The following is a 14432-nucleotide window of genomic DNA, read 5'->3' as shown; positions in this document are numbered from 1 at the left end:
TCTTAGCCCCTAGTACCGCAGAACGTGACCTTAAGTGGAGTGGAAGTAGGGTTGTTGCAGATGTAATTCATTAAGATGAGGTAATTAGGGTGGGCTCTAATTCAGTATGACTGTTGTCCTTATAAAAAGGGGAAGTTTCTTCCCAGGGAGAAGGCCATGTGAAGACAAAGGCTTCTACAAGCCAAGAATTGCCAAATAGTGTCAACAAACTGCCAGAAAACAGCAGCCTTGTTCATAGATTCTCTGTCACAGCCTCAGAAGGCACTAAATCTGCCAAGACCTTGGTTTCGAACGCTGGCCTTCAGAACGGTGAGACAACAGTTTCTGTCGTTTAAGCCACTTACTTTGTGGTACTTTGCTCTGGCAGACTACTACCGTGGGTTTGGAGCAGAAAGACAGCAACTGGGCACCGTCCCCGACCCTCGCTTGGCCCAGGGGAGAGAAGGCTCGCCATGCAAGGACCACTTGGGCTCAGACAGTGGGCGTCTCAAGTGCCATCCGTGTGGAGAGAAGATTCCCACCCCATGGAGAAGCTCTCCTATCCAGCGGACAAAGGACCAAGGACAAAGACCACCACCATCCTTCCAAGCGTGCCTGAGGTTGGATATCTTACCCTCTTGGCAAAGGGCAGCTCATAATCAAATTTTATTTGATTTAGGAAAAATACCGACAGTTCTCGTACCTGAGTGTTATCGAATAAATCCATGCTTGATATGCCAGTTTTTTTTCACTCCGCCAGTTGTCATCTTTCAAACAAGCCAGTGAGAGAAAGACTCCTGGTGACCTTCAGCTTTCAGCCACCTGCTGCTGGTTGGGTGGCCACGATGTCGGAGTGGCAGGTGCCACATGAGGGGCTGGGGATGCGGAACCGAGCTATTCCGGGCGCGTCATTTTGCCTGTGGGTATTTCGGTAACACAAGCTCCTCCATCAGAAGGCAGAGCCAGGGCTTGGCTGGGGCTATTTCTGGTTGCCATGGAGATGAGCCCCACCCCAGGTTCCCAGTCCAGACCTCCCTGCTCTGTCAAGTTCAGTCTCCCCAGACGCAGCTGTAAGGCCTATTCTGAGCAGTTCCTGCTATAGCAGTGTTTACCTAAGCCTCCCGCTGTCCGTTCCCACTTCTGTGCCTCCAAAGCCCTGGAAAGACATGGGCGTCACCTCTGAAGGTGTCCCCACCCCAGCAATGAGGAGCCATGCCTGGAGGGACCCCTCTGATGGGGGGGACTCAGGGAGAAGAGCGACCAAGAGAGGCTGTTGCAGATGTGGGCCCCTCCCTGCTATTCTGGGTGCTCTTTCCCAGAGCTGACGAGGTTCCTCTCCTTCTTCCTGGAAAGATGCGAGGTGGGGCATTGGTAGTCCCTCTCATCTGCTTTTCCCTCCTTAAGCCCACTTCTCACCTAAATAACAGAGTGATTTTATTTTATTTCATTATTAAAAAATAACTTTATTTTTAAATGTTTCTTTATTTTTGAGAGACAGCGAGCATAAGCAGGGAAGGGGCAGAGAGAGACGGGGACAGAGGATCCGAAGTGGGCTCTGTGCTGACAGCAGAGAGCCCGATGCGGGGCTCAAACTCATAAGCTGTGAGATCCTGACCTGAGCCGAGGTTGGACGCTTAACCGACTGAACCACCCGGGCGCCCCATGAGTGATTTTAGACTTTCAAATCTGATTGCATCGTTTCTCAACGTGACACCCTGACTTGGCTTCCCATCGTTCCTAGGAAAAGTCTAGAATCCTCTTGACCAGGCTCTGCCATGTCAGACCTGGCTGGTCTACCTCATCCTGTTCCCTACCCTTATTACCCTCCCTGCCGGGAGAGCTCAGGCCAGGCCCCACCCACACCCACCCTCTTTGTCCTTGGCCCACAGGCCTCAGCTGTCCCTCGAGGAAGGTCATCCCTGGAAATGCCCCTCCCCAGCCCTATTAGGGTCCCTTCTCATGGCCACTGTCCTTTTCTTTCTTTCTTTCTTTCTTTCTTTCTTTCTTTCTTTCTTTCTTTCTGTCTCTGGGAAACGTGTTTTGTTCTGTTTTGTTTCATCGTGCCGTAGGGGAGACAGAACTTTCCCTCTGCCTTCGTAGGGTCTCTAGCTGCACCTGAGAATCAAGTTGACATCAGACAGATTAACAGGAGAAAAGGCCGCAGATTTGATTTTTCCATGTAGGCGGGAGCCTTCACAGGAAAAAGAAGAGCCCAAAACTTAGGCCCAAGTGCTCATATACTAGGTTGAATGAAGAGGAGTAATTGTGGCAGAGAAGGCCAAAGGAAGTTACGAGTTATTTTAACAAGGCTGGTTTGTACAGATGTCTCTAGGCCTCAACATCCCCTCCCTGGTGATAAGAATGTTTTTTTTTTCTTCCTGGTTTGGGAGAGCATCTTTCACGTGGGAGTTTTATCTTCTCTTTTCAGGAAGAAAGGGGGAGGTCAGAATGCCTTTCCTGTGTCTGCTGTTTTTGGAGTCTCGTTAGCACAGGAGGCGTGTTCTGACCCCCGTCAGTGGTAAAATACACATAAACTGTACTGTTTGGGGGGGCGCCTCGCTGGCTCAGTTGGAAGAACATGTGACTCTTGATCTCTGGGTCCTGAGTTTGAGCGCCACGCTGCGGGCAGAGTTTACTTTAAAAGAAATGTACTGTTTTAATCATTCTAGGGCGCGATTTGGTGGCGTTCAGTACATTGTTAGGCAGCCATCATCACCATCCATCTCCAGAACCTTGTCATCGTCCTGAACTGAAATTCTGTCCCCAGTAAAAGCCGACTCCCTACTTCCCCTCCCCTGCCCCTTTCTGTCTCTCCAAATTTGCCTATTGTAGGAACCCCATATAAATAGAATCATATAAGATTTCTCCTTTTGCTTTTGGTTCATTTCACTTAGTGTAATGTCTTCAGGTTTCATCCTTGTTGTAGCAAGTGTCAGAATTTCCTTCCTTTTGAAGGCTGAATAATAGTCCACTATATGTAAATACCGCATTTTGATTATCCATTCATCCCTCGATGGACACTTGGATGGCTTCCACCATTTGGTTATTGTGAAAAAGTGCTAGGAATATGGGTGTGTAAGTTTCTGGTCAAGTCCCTGTGTTCAGTTCTTTTGGGCGTCTCCTGAGAGGCGGGGCCGTGCCCTTGTATTCACAAACAATTATCGTTTGTGAGGTTCCTATGAGGACAGGGGCATCTCTGTTTAGGTCACTCACCCCTGTCTCCCTAGCACTGAGCACAGCGCCCCACACTGAATAAATATTGTTAAGTGAGCGAAAGTTTCCAATCTTAGCGACTGGGACATGATGTAGTGTCCTGGCAAACTTAGGTCTGGGCTAACCTTAGCTCCTGAGGAACAGATCTGGGGATCTCCCAAGGATTCACACATCTTCTAAGAATACTACGACAACAACACTTACTGAGATCTCGCTGTGCCGGGACTTGTACCAAACGCTTTCCCTAAATTATCTCTTTTCATCTCCAACATAATGCTGTGCAGTTCCACTCTTATCCCTATTTTACAAGTGAGGAAACCCAGGCACGGAGGGGCTAAAGTACCTGCCCAATACCTACAGTTAAGAAATGGCTGAAGGAAAGTTTTTAGCCAAAACTTTCTGATTCCAAAACTCACGCCCAAAAACATTCTCACTGCTGGGGCAGAAAAGCATTGCTTTTGTGTGTGTGTGTGTGTGTGTGTGTGTGTTGCTTTGTTTTGTTTTAAAGTTTAATTTATTTTGGGGCGCCTGGGTGGCTCAGTCGGTTAAACGTGTGACTTCAGCCCGGGGCCATGATCTCGTGGTTAATGGGTTCGAGCCCTGCATCAGGCTCTGTGCCGATAGCGCGCAGCCTGGAGCCTGCTTCGGATTCTGTTTCCATCACTCTGCCCCTCCCCTGCTCACACTCTGTCTCTTTCTCTCTCAAATATAAAATAAAAAAAAAATAAAAAAAAAAATAAAGTTTATTTTGAGAGAGAGGAAGACGGAGCATGAGCAGGGGAGGGGCAGAGAGACAGAATCCCAAGCAGGCTCCACACCATCCGTGAAGAGCCTGAAGTGGGGATCAAACCCACCACCCGTGAGATCGTGACCTGAGCCAAAACCAAGATGCTTAACCGACGGAGCCACCCACGTACGCCTTGTTTTGTTTTTCATTTGTCTGTTTTAATTTTTTTTTCTTTTTTTTTTTTTTTTTAATTTTTTTTCATATTTATTTATTTTTGAGACAGAGAGAGACAGAGCATGAACAGGGGAGGGTCAGAGAGAGAGGGAGACACAGAATCTGAAACAGGCTCCAGGCTCTGAGCTGTCAGCACAGAGCCCGACGCGGGGCTCGAACCCACGGACCGTGAGATCATGACCTGAGCCGAAGTCGGACGCTTAACCGACTGAGCCACCCAGGCGCCCCTGTTTTAATTTTTTTAAATGTGCATTTATTTCTGAGAGAGACAGAGTGAGAGCAGGGGAGGGGCAGAGAGAGAGGGAGACAGAATCCGAAGCAGGCTCCAGGCTCTGAGCTGTCAGCACAGAGCCTGATGTGGGGCTCGAACTCACGAACTGAGAGATCATGACCTGAGGGGAAGTCGGGCACTTAACCAATTGAGCCATCCAGGCACCTCTGTTTGTCTGTTTGTTTGTTTGTTTGTTTGAGCCACCCAGGCGCCCCAAGCATTGCTTTTTATATTAAGGCAAAATAGGAGATCTTCTGGAGTAAAATTCAAAATTTGAATGTCTTTTAAAGATAAAGTACACAGAATACCAAAGCGGACTTCCTGCCTGCCTCAGTGCTCTGCTCCAAGAACCTCTGAGCCCGTAACCCCAGCTCCTTCTCTGAGGGCCCTGGGGAAGAAGGTTGCGGGCTCCGCCCTGGGGGGAAGCCCCTGAGGACCTCCCAGGGCCTCCTGCAGTTGCTACGAATCTTCTGGAAGATGTGGCCCTGCAGCGGGTGAGTGACCTCATGTTCCACGTTTTACATGGTAGCATCAAATGAGAGTGTTTAGCCGCAGTCCCCGTCCAGCCTCACCCGGAGCCTGGGAGGAGGGGAGGTGAAAGAAGGCACTTCTGTGAGTGTTCCTTGGGAGGAGGGGGATGAGAAAGGAGGGGAGAGGGTGGTGAGCCTCTCTCCTCCTGGACTGTGGGGAGGGGGCAGGAGACGAACACAAAGGAGTGAGGTTGCAAGGCGGCTGCCAAGACAGTGCGATGCTTAAGGCCACTGCTCAGTCGGTTGTTTGGAACTCGGGAGCTCATTTTCCCACAGAAACAAAGCTCAAGTGGAGCTCAAGGTTGGCTCCCCGCCTGGCCCAAAGGAGCCAGATTCAGCTAATAGCAACACAGCCTCAGAAGACCCTTCACACTCTCTCCCATCGCCGGTGACCAGCAGGGGCTCTGGCGGGAGCCTGGAGACCACAGGCCCTTGGGGAAGCTCTGCCAAGGGCTCTGGCAGCCGTGGGAACTGGGGCACCGGGAGGGCAGTTCTTCAATAGGGGACAGTGCTGGGAAGCACTGTGTGTGTGCGCGCGCGTGTGTGAGGTGTGTGTGTGTGTGTGTGTGTGTGTGTGTGTTTACACATTTCTAAGCACAGGACATACCTAAACCATGGAACATGGAGCTGGTGACCCGGACTGGGTGGCCTCGGGCAGCGCCTGCCGGTCTCTGTGCCTCAGTTACTTTTCATCTGGAAAAAAAAAAAAAAGGTAGAAGGTTTGGACTAGATTGGTGGTTTTCTAACTTTTTTCTTTCTTTTGTGTTTAAGTTTATTTATTTTGAGAGAAAGAGAAAAGAAAAGAATACGCAGGGAAGGAGCAGAGAGAGAGAGAGAGAGAGGGAGGGAGAGAGGGAGAAAGAATCCCAAGCAGGCTCCTCTCTGTCAGCACGGAGCCTAATGCAGGGCTTGAACTCACGAACCGTGAGATAATGACCTGAGCGGAAGTCAGACACTTAACCAACGGAGCCACCCAGGCACCCATCTAACATGTTTTGTTTTTTTAAACGGGTTCCCTTTTTGAGCAAACTGGATGAAGTATGTACCACCTGCTCTGATTAAAGTGTTGGCAGGGACGGTGAGGGGCTGGCCCCCTGGCTTACTCCTCCCGCTCTGCCAGCCTGCCCTGCCTCAGTGTACCTCCTCGGAGCTCGAGATCTCAGAGAATCTCACGCAGGCGCCAGCCCTCCAGCGCGAGCATCACCCCAGAGTCTCGGAGGAAGTGCATGGTTGCAGGTGACGCTCCAGCTGGGATGACACTGAAACCTGGAGCCAGCCCCTTGCCAGCTGTGCACTCCGGTGAGCCAATCCCCTGCTCTGAGCTGTAAAGCTGTAGATGCTGGGATTTGGCGTTAAGGTGCACAAAGTTCCATGAGTTCTGCAAGTTGGGAATCGCTTTGCAAGTGGCAGGGACTGCTGTGGCTGCGGACTTGGCTAGTCAGGCCCGAATTCCAACCAGGCAGCACCAGTCCTGTGCAGGGGCCTCCGCTGCGTAGCTCACACTCTGTGACGTGCCAGGGCCCTGCAAAGTCAGGTACCCGAGGGGAGTGTGTGGGGAGGGAAGTGCCGAGCTGGGGGAGGAAGAACTGAGAGCACGGGGTGGGGGGTGGGGCTCTGAGAAAGGTAGGAGGCCTGCAGCTGGTAAGGGGACGGGAGCAGGCCGCCATCTGTCCATGTTTGTGACGGTGACAGGAGCAGCCTTCCCCATTCTGGTGAGCTGGGGGCCCTGGCTGCCAAGGAAACCGTTTGAGAACACAAAGCACCAGGAGCAAGGGGGCCCCACCCGGAAAAACAACATCCTGGCTGCTGGGGCAGAAGCAGAGCTCAGAAGGAGGGGCTATTTTTAGCTGCTGAGGGAGGCAGGCAGCAGACAGGACTTGTATGGCCTTGCTGTCTGGCTGCATAACTCACCCATTGTCCCGTCTGACCTTGGGCTAGCGCTGGAGAGGCCTCAGTCTGCCCCTGTCCTCCAGGCATGGAGGTTCACCTGGACCAAGGAGAACCCAGGGAGGAGGGGCTGGCCTGGAGACACGCCTCCTGGCTCCAGGAACAAGCTCAACTCAAATATTCTCTGGGAGCTAGCTGAACTCGAGTGGATATCCAGGACCAGGCTGAAGGTCCTGGGGTAGCAGTGGGGCACTGGACCTTGCTGGGAGAGAAGCAAATAGTCTGCGGGGGCTTCGGGTCTGGGTCTCCCCAGCGTGGAGCCCTGTTCCGGCCACAGGGCTGGGTGGGTGTGGAGAGGTGAGGCGGATTCCGGAGGAGGACAGAGACCCCTTTATTGTAGAAGTTCTCGCCTCCAGCCACACCCTGGGGCCTTCTCAGCCACAAGCCTCCCCGACTGAGAAGGTGGGTGTGTGTGTGAAAGAGGCTCTAGGTCTCAAAAGTTCTTGCCCACACCCAGGAGCGGTGCCCTGCTCTGGGCAGTGTGCTGTGTTTAACCCTGGGCACAGACACCACGGGCAGGGCCAGGATCGGGCTGTGGCTTCAAGGGATGAAAATAGCTGGCGAGAACCAGGCCACAAAGCCCTCAGGCAGCCAGAATGACTGGGGGGGTAGGCCCCCCTCAGAAGAAGCCACCTCTAGCTGCCCCTGCCCAGAACTAGGGAGTCGGCTGCCCCTCCTGCTGGGCCAGGGCTCTCCCCACCAACAGGAACACTGGCCCCTTGCCATTCAAGACCAGCTCTCGAAAGATGAAAAGTCCTAGGAATTCTCGGTGGGTGGAGAGAAGGATAGAGAAAGGAGTCATTCATTCAACACATGTTTATTCAGCACCTATTATGTGCCAGGCACTGTCCTAGGAACGTGGAAAAAGAAGGGTTGGGGTAGCCTGGATCTGTCCCGGCTCTGGCTTTCTGTCCCAGAAACAAGGCCCATAGGGAGACAGGGTCTGAGGGCACTTCCAGGGGCCTGGGGGGAAGGCCAAGTATACGGAAGGTGAGGCCTCCAGGGAGGAGAAGCCTGGGGATGTGGGGGACCCCAAGGTGCGTTCACTGGGGCAAGATGGGGGTGCAGAGAAGCAAGCTTCCCAGGAGCTGGGACACGGCAGGAGGCCCCATGCCCCCCTGCATCACCTCCTCTTCAGCACAGATATGCAGGATTTCTTCAGGGGCCCCATCTGCAGATGGGCGTCCACACTCTCCAGGAAGAAGGCAGGCTTTAGCCTGCGAGTGAAGAGCCCTGCAAAATGGCTGTCCAGGCGGCTTTGGAAGGGGTCAATGGAGGAGGCCAGGGAGCTGCTCCGGCGGGCCCGGGAGGCCTTCAACCTCCGAAGAAGGTTCATCTTGCCATCCCGCACAGCATAGAAGGCCAGGGCTCGGTCGGCATATTCGAGGCAGATCCCGACGGTGGGCGAGAACGGGTGGGGCAGGGGCGCCTCCAGCCCGTGGAACCAGACGGAGAAGCTGCGTCCGTTCCACTGCAGGCAGCAGGAGTGGGCATTGCGGCCGAGCCGGCCCCGGTCATAGGGCTCTTGTGGGGAGAAGTCTTCGGCCATGACCCCCACGCTGACCCAGCCTTCAATGATCTCTACCTCCCAATAGTAGGTGCCCCGGTCCAGGGCACCCTCACCCAGCACCTGCTCGCAGTGGGTGAAGCGAGTGGGTGACTCGGGGTAGTTGATGGGACACAGCACCCTCTTTACACCTTTGGTTCCAAACAGCTGCAGGTACTTGTCTGCCGTGTCGCTGTCCAGGTCCACGATGTAGGCAACTGCTCCCATGGATGGGAGAGAGACGCAGGGCTCAGGGCCAGGCTCTGGTGGGACAGCCCCTCCCCTAGGTGCGCACCTCCCCTCCTGAGCAGCCAGCGCGACTCAGCCCTGCTACAGAGCACCGAGAGTGAGCTGACCTAGTTCACCCTAAGAATGAGGGAGGAGAGTCCAAGCCTTCCTGTGCTAGAGCCCAGCCCAGCAGCCTCGCGAGGGCCCAGTGTGAGCAGAGGGGAGAGCCCAGGTGTCTACTTACACTTGAGGAAGTAGTCCCTGGGAGCCTCACTTTCCAAGTGGTTGGTGCTATCGGGGTCTTGGGACTCAGCATCGGCTGCAGAAGAGGAGACCGTGGGGGAGGGGTTCTCCCCAGCTGTTTGTGGCTGGGCAGCTGTGCCAGGTGCTCCCCCTCTGAACCTGGGACCGAAATCCCTCTCCCTTTCCTTCCTCCCAGCATCCCAAGCTCCCTGGGGACAGGCACGCCCCCAAATATGGCACTCTGTGTTCCCCGAGCAAGCCAGGTCCCCGGGGTCGGGCCCCCTGCTCCACCTCCTCCCTGCCCAGGCCTCAGCCACTAGAGGGCAGGCCAGGAGAAGCCCCCTCAACCCCCCAGGCTGTGTGTGGCCAAAGGGGCGGACCGGTCATCACTGCGTGGTGGCCCCACTCACTGGTAGGGGTTGGGTCCCCACCCTGCACCAGGCACAACACTGTTTCCGTCCTCCACTCCTGAATGGGTACCAGGCCTGGGGGCCTGGGTGGGGACGCTGGGGCAGGGTGAATCACTCGGGGGGCGTGGGGCACCCACCTTCTGTGCCCAGCCCCCGCAGCTGCTCCCACTGGCTGGCACAGGTGGCCGTTAGCAGCTCTCTCACCGCCCGCACGGCTTGGGATGATCTGGTGAAGCTGAGCTCCCTCGGGGGGCCGGGCCCAGGGCCGCACCCCTCCTCCAGGGCCAGCCTGAGTGCCAGGAGCTCCTGTGGCAAATCCATGACTATTAAGGCCCTGCTGGCTACGGCGCCTCTGGCCGGGATGAGACAGCCCTGCCGGGAGGACGGCGCAGCCCTGGAAGCCTCTCTCTCAGCTTCTTGCTGACCCCCACCCCCACCCCCCTCTGTGCCCTCTCAGGCCCGGAAGAACTGCGCTCACCTGCAGGAAGCTGACTGAGTCGGCTTCAGGGACCTGACTGAGGTTGTGGCGGGCCCGGCTGAGCCTGCTGCGCTGTTCCTCCTGCCGCCGCAGGTCCCCCTGGGAGCGGCCCAGCATGGTGGCCTCGCCCTCCTCGATGAAGCCCAGCACCTCCGTCTGGAACCCCTGCAGGATGGCTGCAGCCTCGGCGAACAGCCGGCTCACCCTCTCCCGCTCTGCTGCGGCGGCGCTCTGCACAGGACCACACAGAGGCCAACGATGAGGGCGAGGAGAGCGTTATCCTGGCCCCATCCTTCCCGGACCCCACCTTCCCACCCTGCCCTCTAGTGGGGACAGAGGGACTGGCCGGAGCTGCCCTGGACCTATGCTAGCTCAGGGGAGCGGCTCATGCTCGGCGGGGCCAGGCAAGTCCGCGAGCACCGGCTTGTTTGGAGAGGACCACCCCATGCCGCGAGCTCACGCTGCCAGCAGCCTGCTTTAGGACTGCATGGGGACCGGGTTAGGGTGGGGGCTGACCTTGATGAGGGCCACCGTGCGCCGGGACTGTGCAATGCAGGCGCCCAGCTCATCCATGCGGTCCTCCACAGCACTCAGGACTTTGGACTGCTCGGCCTGTGGGAGACATCCTTAATTAGCACGTGGGCTGGCAGAGGCCACAGGCCCACACTGGGGCACCAGGCCTTACCAAGGGGGAGAAGAGGGATGACCCGGGAGTGGTATTGTGCATGGGCGGGGGGGGGGGGGCGCTGAGAGTGGCTAGGATACCCCATAATAATGCCAGAGGTGCCTCAGGCCCAAGCCGGTGCCATTCCCAAATGCCCGCGGAGAGCACAGGCTGGCTGGCTTGTGTCCCCTCTTTGACCAGTGGGCAAGTACAGGGCCATCCGGGCTCCTCAGTGTCGCTCACACTCACTGGAGAACTTGTTTCAGTGAGGAAGGCACCAAGAAAGAGAGCAGGGTAGGTGCTGCAGGAGAGGGCATTCAGCTGTCTTGGGGATCACGATCCCCAAAGAGTCTGTGCCCCCAATCCAGGCCTAAAAAATGGGGATTCCGGGCAAGTCCCCTGGGTCTTATGAGTCACTGCTCCAGGCAGGAGAGACGGAAAATCCCAAGGCCAGAGGCGCCAAGACCGGGCTGGAAGCCAAAGGAAACTGGGGGCGGAGGTAGCGGGACCCATCGCGGCGCACATGCTCACACCACGGGCCCCCGGAACAGCTGGACAAGAGCGGTCTGTGTGCTCTGTCCACCCTCCGCCACACTCCTGTCGCCTGCCACACCCATCTAAACCCGGTGCCTCAGCCCAGGGCAAATCTGAGCTCGGACCGGCAAGGACCCGGCCTGGCGCAACAGCCGCACTTCCAGAATCGGCGGCCGGGACCGCGCGGGCCTGGCTCTGCTCCCTCCGGCCTTAGATCCCCATCGGCCCAGGCCCGGGCTTCAGGCCCCCTGCTTCCCCTTCGTGTTCTTTTCGCGTTCGCACTGGGCCCCCACAACCCCCATCCCCATCTCTAGCAGAACGTTCCACAGCGACTGGACGGATGACAGTGTCAGTACTGGAAAAAGACAGCAAAGAGCCTCAGGTTAGAGGAGGACATTAAGACCCTACCGGGAAAAGGGGTGGGTGGGGGGTGGGATCCAGGGCCCGCGGCGGGCTCGCGCGGCCCTCACCCGCCCCGGCGCGCCCCCGGTGCCCGTGCCCACCTCCTGGAGCGCGCGCTCCTGCTCCAGCGGCACGAGCTCGTGGCCCTGGTGCTCCTGGGCGGCGCAGGCCTCGCACAGGCACATGCGCTCCGCCCGGCAGTAGCGCTCGAGCGGCCGCAGGTGGCGCGGGCACAGGCTCTCCTCCAGCCGGCGCAGCGGCGGCACTAGGCGGTGTCCGCGCAGCGCGGGGCTGCGCTCGTGCGGGCCCAAGTGCGCCGGGCAGAAGGAGGCGAGGCAGGAGAGGCAGGAGAGCGCGGCAGGCAGGGCGGCGCCCTCGGGGCACGCGTCGCAGCGCACCGGCTCTTCGCCACCGGGCCAGGGCTCGGGCGCGCAGGGAGCCGAAGGCTCCGGGGCGCTGGGCGGGGCGCTGGGCGACGCGGGCTCCGGGGCCGGGGCCGAGGCCGGGGCCGGGCCGGAGCCGGGCCCGGGCGCGGAGCCCGAGCCCTGGCGGAGCTGCAGCAGCTCGGACAGCGTGTGGTTCTTGCGGAGCTGCAGGCCGTCGGGGAAGGGCTCCTGGCACAGCGGGCAGCGGGCCGCGCCTCCGGGCCCGCCGGCGCCACCCGCGCCGCGGTGCGGCCAGAGCGCGCCCAGGCAGGCGAGGCAGAAGTTGTGGCCGCAGGGCAGCGTCACCGGCTCCCGGAGCGGCTCCAGGCAGATGGGGCAGCTGAAGGGCCCGCTGCCGTCCATAGCTCCGCGGCCGCCCGGGCACCGCCTGTTCTGCTCCCGCCGGGGAGGGACCCGGCCGGTCCGCGCTGCGGCGCCGCCCCCTGGGACCCAGGCCAAGGGTCCAGCCCCCTCCCGTCCCGGGCTCGGACCGCCCCCCCCCCAACGCCGCAGACCCGCCCGCGGGTCCCCGGACACAGGGCCCTGGCCTAGACTGCGCGGGCGGTCTTCGGCCCCGTGTGACCCCGCGGGGCTCCTGGGCGATCGCCCCTCCTGGTCGGAAGGGAGGGCGGCGGCGGGCAGAGAATGCGAGGGGGGCACCCCGGAAGGAAGCGGGGAAGGAGTTCACTCCTCCGTTACCCCTCAACTCCCCCCAGGGCCAGGCCCCCTGGCTCCAGAGGGGTCTGGTGTTCCCACCGGACCAGCCAGCCCCTTCCCGCTCCAGACCTTGTCCGAGGCACTTGTTAGCAAAATTTCTGAGCTGCTGACTACAGAGAAAATGAACTGCTGATGTGTGCGTGTATTTGCCCCTTAGCGACTCTATTTACCCCTCGTGGGGAACTTGGGCTTTTCTAAACCTGAAAGGGGAAGTTGAGGTGACCCTCCAAGTCGCTTGTCTGCGGGAATCCAGTTCCCCTCCAGGGGACCCCCCGCGGGCAATTTGGTGTGCCTGGGATTAGGGGTGTCGGGACATTTGAGACTCATCCAGCCGTGCACTTCATCATGGTGTTTTTTTTTTTTTTTAATTTTTTTTTTTTAACGTTTATTTATTTTTGAGACAGAGAGAGACAGAGCATGAACGGGGGAGGGTCAGAGAGAGGGAGACACAGAATCTGAAACAGGCTCCAGGCTCTGAGCTGTCAGCACAGAGCCCGACGCGGGGCTCGAACTCACAGACCGAGAGATCATGACCTGAGCCGAAGTCCGCCGCTCAACCGACTGAGCTACCCAGGCGCCCCCATCATGGTGTTTTAAATAAAACGGCAACAAATTAAAGTAGCGCTGGCTTATAACCCAAAGTATAAAATAAACATCCATGAGTTCATACTGATATAAATAAATGACTGGGTAAATAAATGAGGGAGCATAGACAGATTTCCCATTCAGAATTCTAAATAATTTTTGTAGATACTTGAACATGGAGTGTAGCTTCCCACTCAAGTGTGGGCTGGGCATAGTGACTTTTTTTCGAAGGGAGCAAAAGAGTCACTTTACAGTAGTGAAGCTTGGCGAGCGTGACCTCGTTAGGTGATCAAGGTCACCACCAACGGTGATAAGTCATAGTGATAGTAAGTACCCTTGATGATATGGTCTTTCTCCCCAAAACCCATAACCCAGTCCAGTCGTGATTAAAACATCATACAAATCCCAGTGGAGGGACAGTCTACAGAATACCTAACCAATACTCCTCGAAACCTTCAAGATCATCAAAAAAGGGCAAAAACAAACAAAAAATGGGGAGAGGTCGAAGTCTGAGAAACTGTCCTAGCCATGAGGAGCCTCAGGAGATGTGATGAGTAAATATTATGTGTATTCTGGATGCACTCCTGAGAGACAAAAAGGACATTAGGGAAAACTTAAAGAGATTTGAATAAATTATGGAATATAGTTAATAAAATGTATCAATATTGGCTCTTAATTATGACAAATGCACCATAGTCATGTAAGATGTCAATAAAAGGGGAAATTGGGAGTGAGGTATTTGGGAACTCTGAGTTCAACCTTTGCAACTTGTTAGTAAACTTACAACTATCCTAAAATTTAAAGTTCATTAAAAATAATTGAGGGGTGCCTGTGGCTCAGTTGGTTAAGCATCTGACTCTTGATTTCGGCTCAGGTCATGATCTCACAGTTGTGGGATTGAGCTCTGGGCCAGGCTCTGTGCTGACAGTATGGTGCCTGCTTGGGATTCTCTCTCTCCCTCTGCCTCTCTCCCTCGACTTGTGCCCTCTCTCTCTCTCTCTCTCTCAAAACACACACACACACACACACACACACACACACACATATATATATATATATATATATATATATATATATATATAAAATAATTAAGACAATTCTTCCTACTCCCCCACCAGGCTCCCTGTTGGCAAGAGTCCAAAGTGGAAGGAATAAAGGGGTGAGGGGCATTCCATTCAGAAGTGGGGCTTAACCTTTCTCATCATGCCAGGGCCCCTCTCGAAGCCTGGTGCAGCCCTTTCCAAACTAATGCTTAAAAATTTTTTTTTAAATGTTTATTCATTTTTGTGAGAGACAGAC

The 14432-nt window shown here is 56.2% G+C and overlaps 1 protein-coding gene and 1 long non-coding RNA gene across 2 annotated transcripts; both read right to left on the bottom strand.

Moving 5' to 3' along the window:
• Positions 1-4636: 4636 nt before the first annotated feature.
• LOC128774226 (uncharacterized) lies at positions 4637-7353 on the bottom strand. Its single transcript, XR_008418731.1, has 3 exons — positions 6866-7353; positions 5562-5647; positions 4637-5003 (listed from the first exon to the last, which is right to left on the bottom strand). It is a non-coding gene; the product is annotated as an uncharacterized LOC128774226 (long non-coding RNA).
• Positions 7354-7702: 349 nt separating this feature from the next.
• TRIM47 (tripartite motif containing 47) lies at positions 7703-12597 on the bottom strand. Its single transcript, XM_053892798.1, has 6 exons — positions 11508-12597; positions 10323-10418; positions 9807-10037; positions 9466-9634; positions 8920-8994; positions 7703-8665 (listed from the first exon to the last, which is right to left on the bottom strand). Exons 1-6 carry the CDS (start codon positions 12192-12194, stop codon positions 8025-8027), a joined length of 1899 nt encoding a protein of 632 aa, XP_053748773.1. The 5' UTR covers positions 12195-12597; the 3' UTR covers positions 7703-8024.
• Positions 12598-14432: the final 1835 nt, after the last annotated feature.

Source organism: Panthera pardus, unplaced genomic scaffold (assembly GCF_024362965.1).
Source record: "Panthera pardus isolate Hobbes unplaced genomic scaffold, ASM2436296v1 HiC_scaffold_3, whole genome shotgun sequence".
NCBI lineage: Eukaryota > Metazoa > Chordata > Mammalia > Carnivora > Felidae > Panthera > Panthera pardus.
This window is presented reverse-complemented; position numbering and strand designations above follow the sequence as displayed.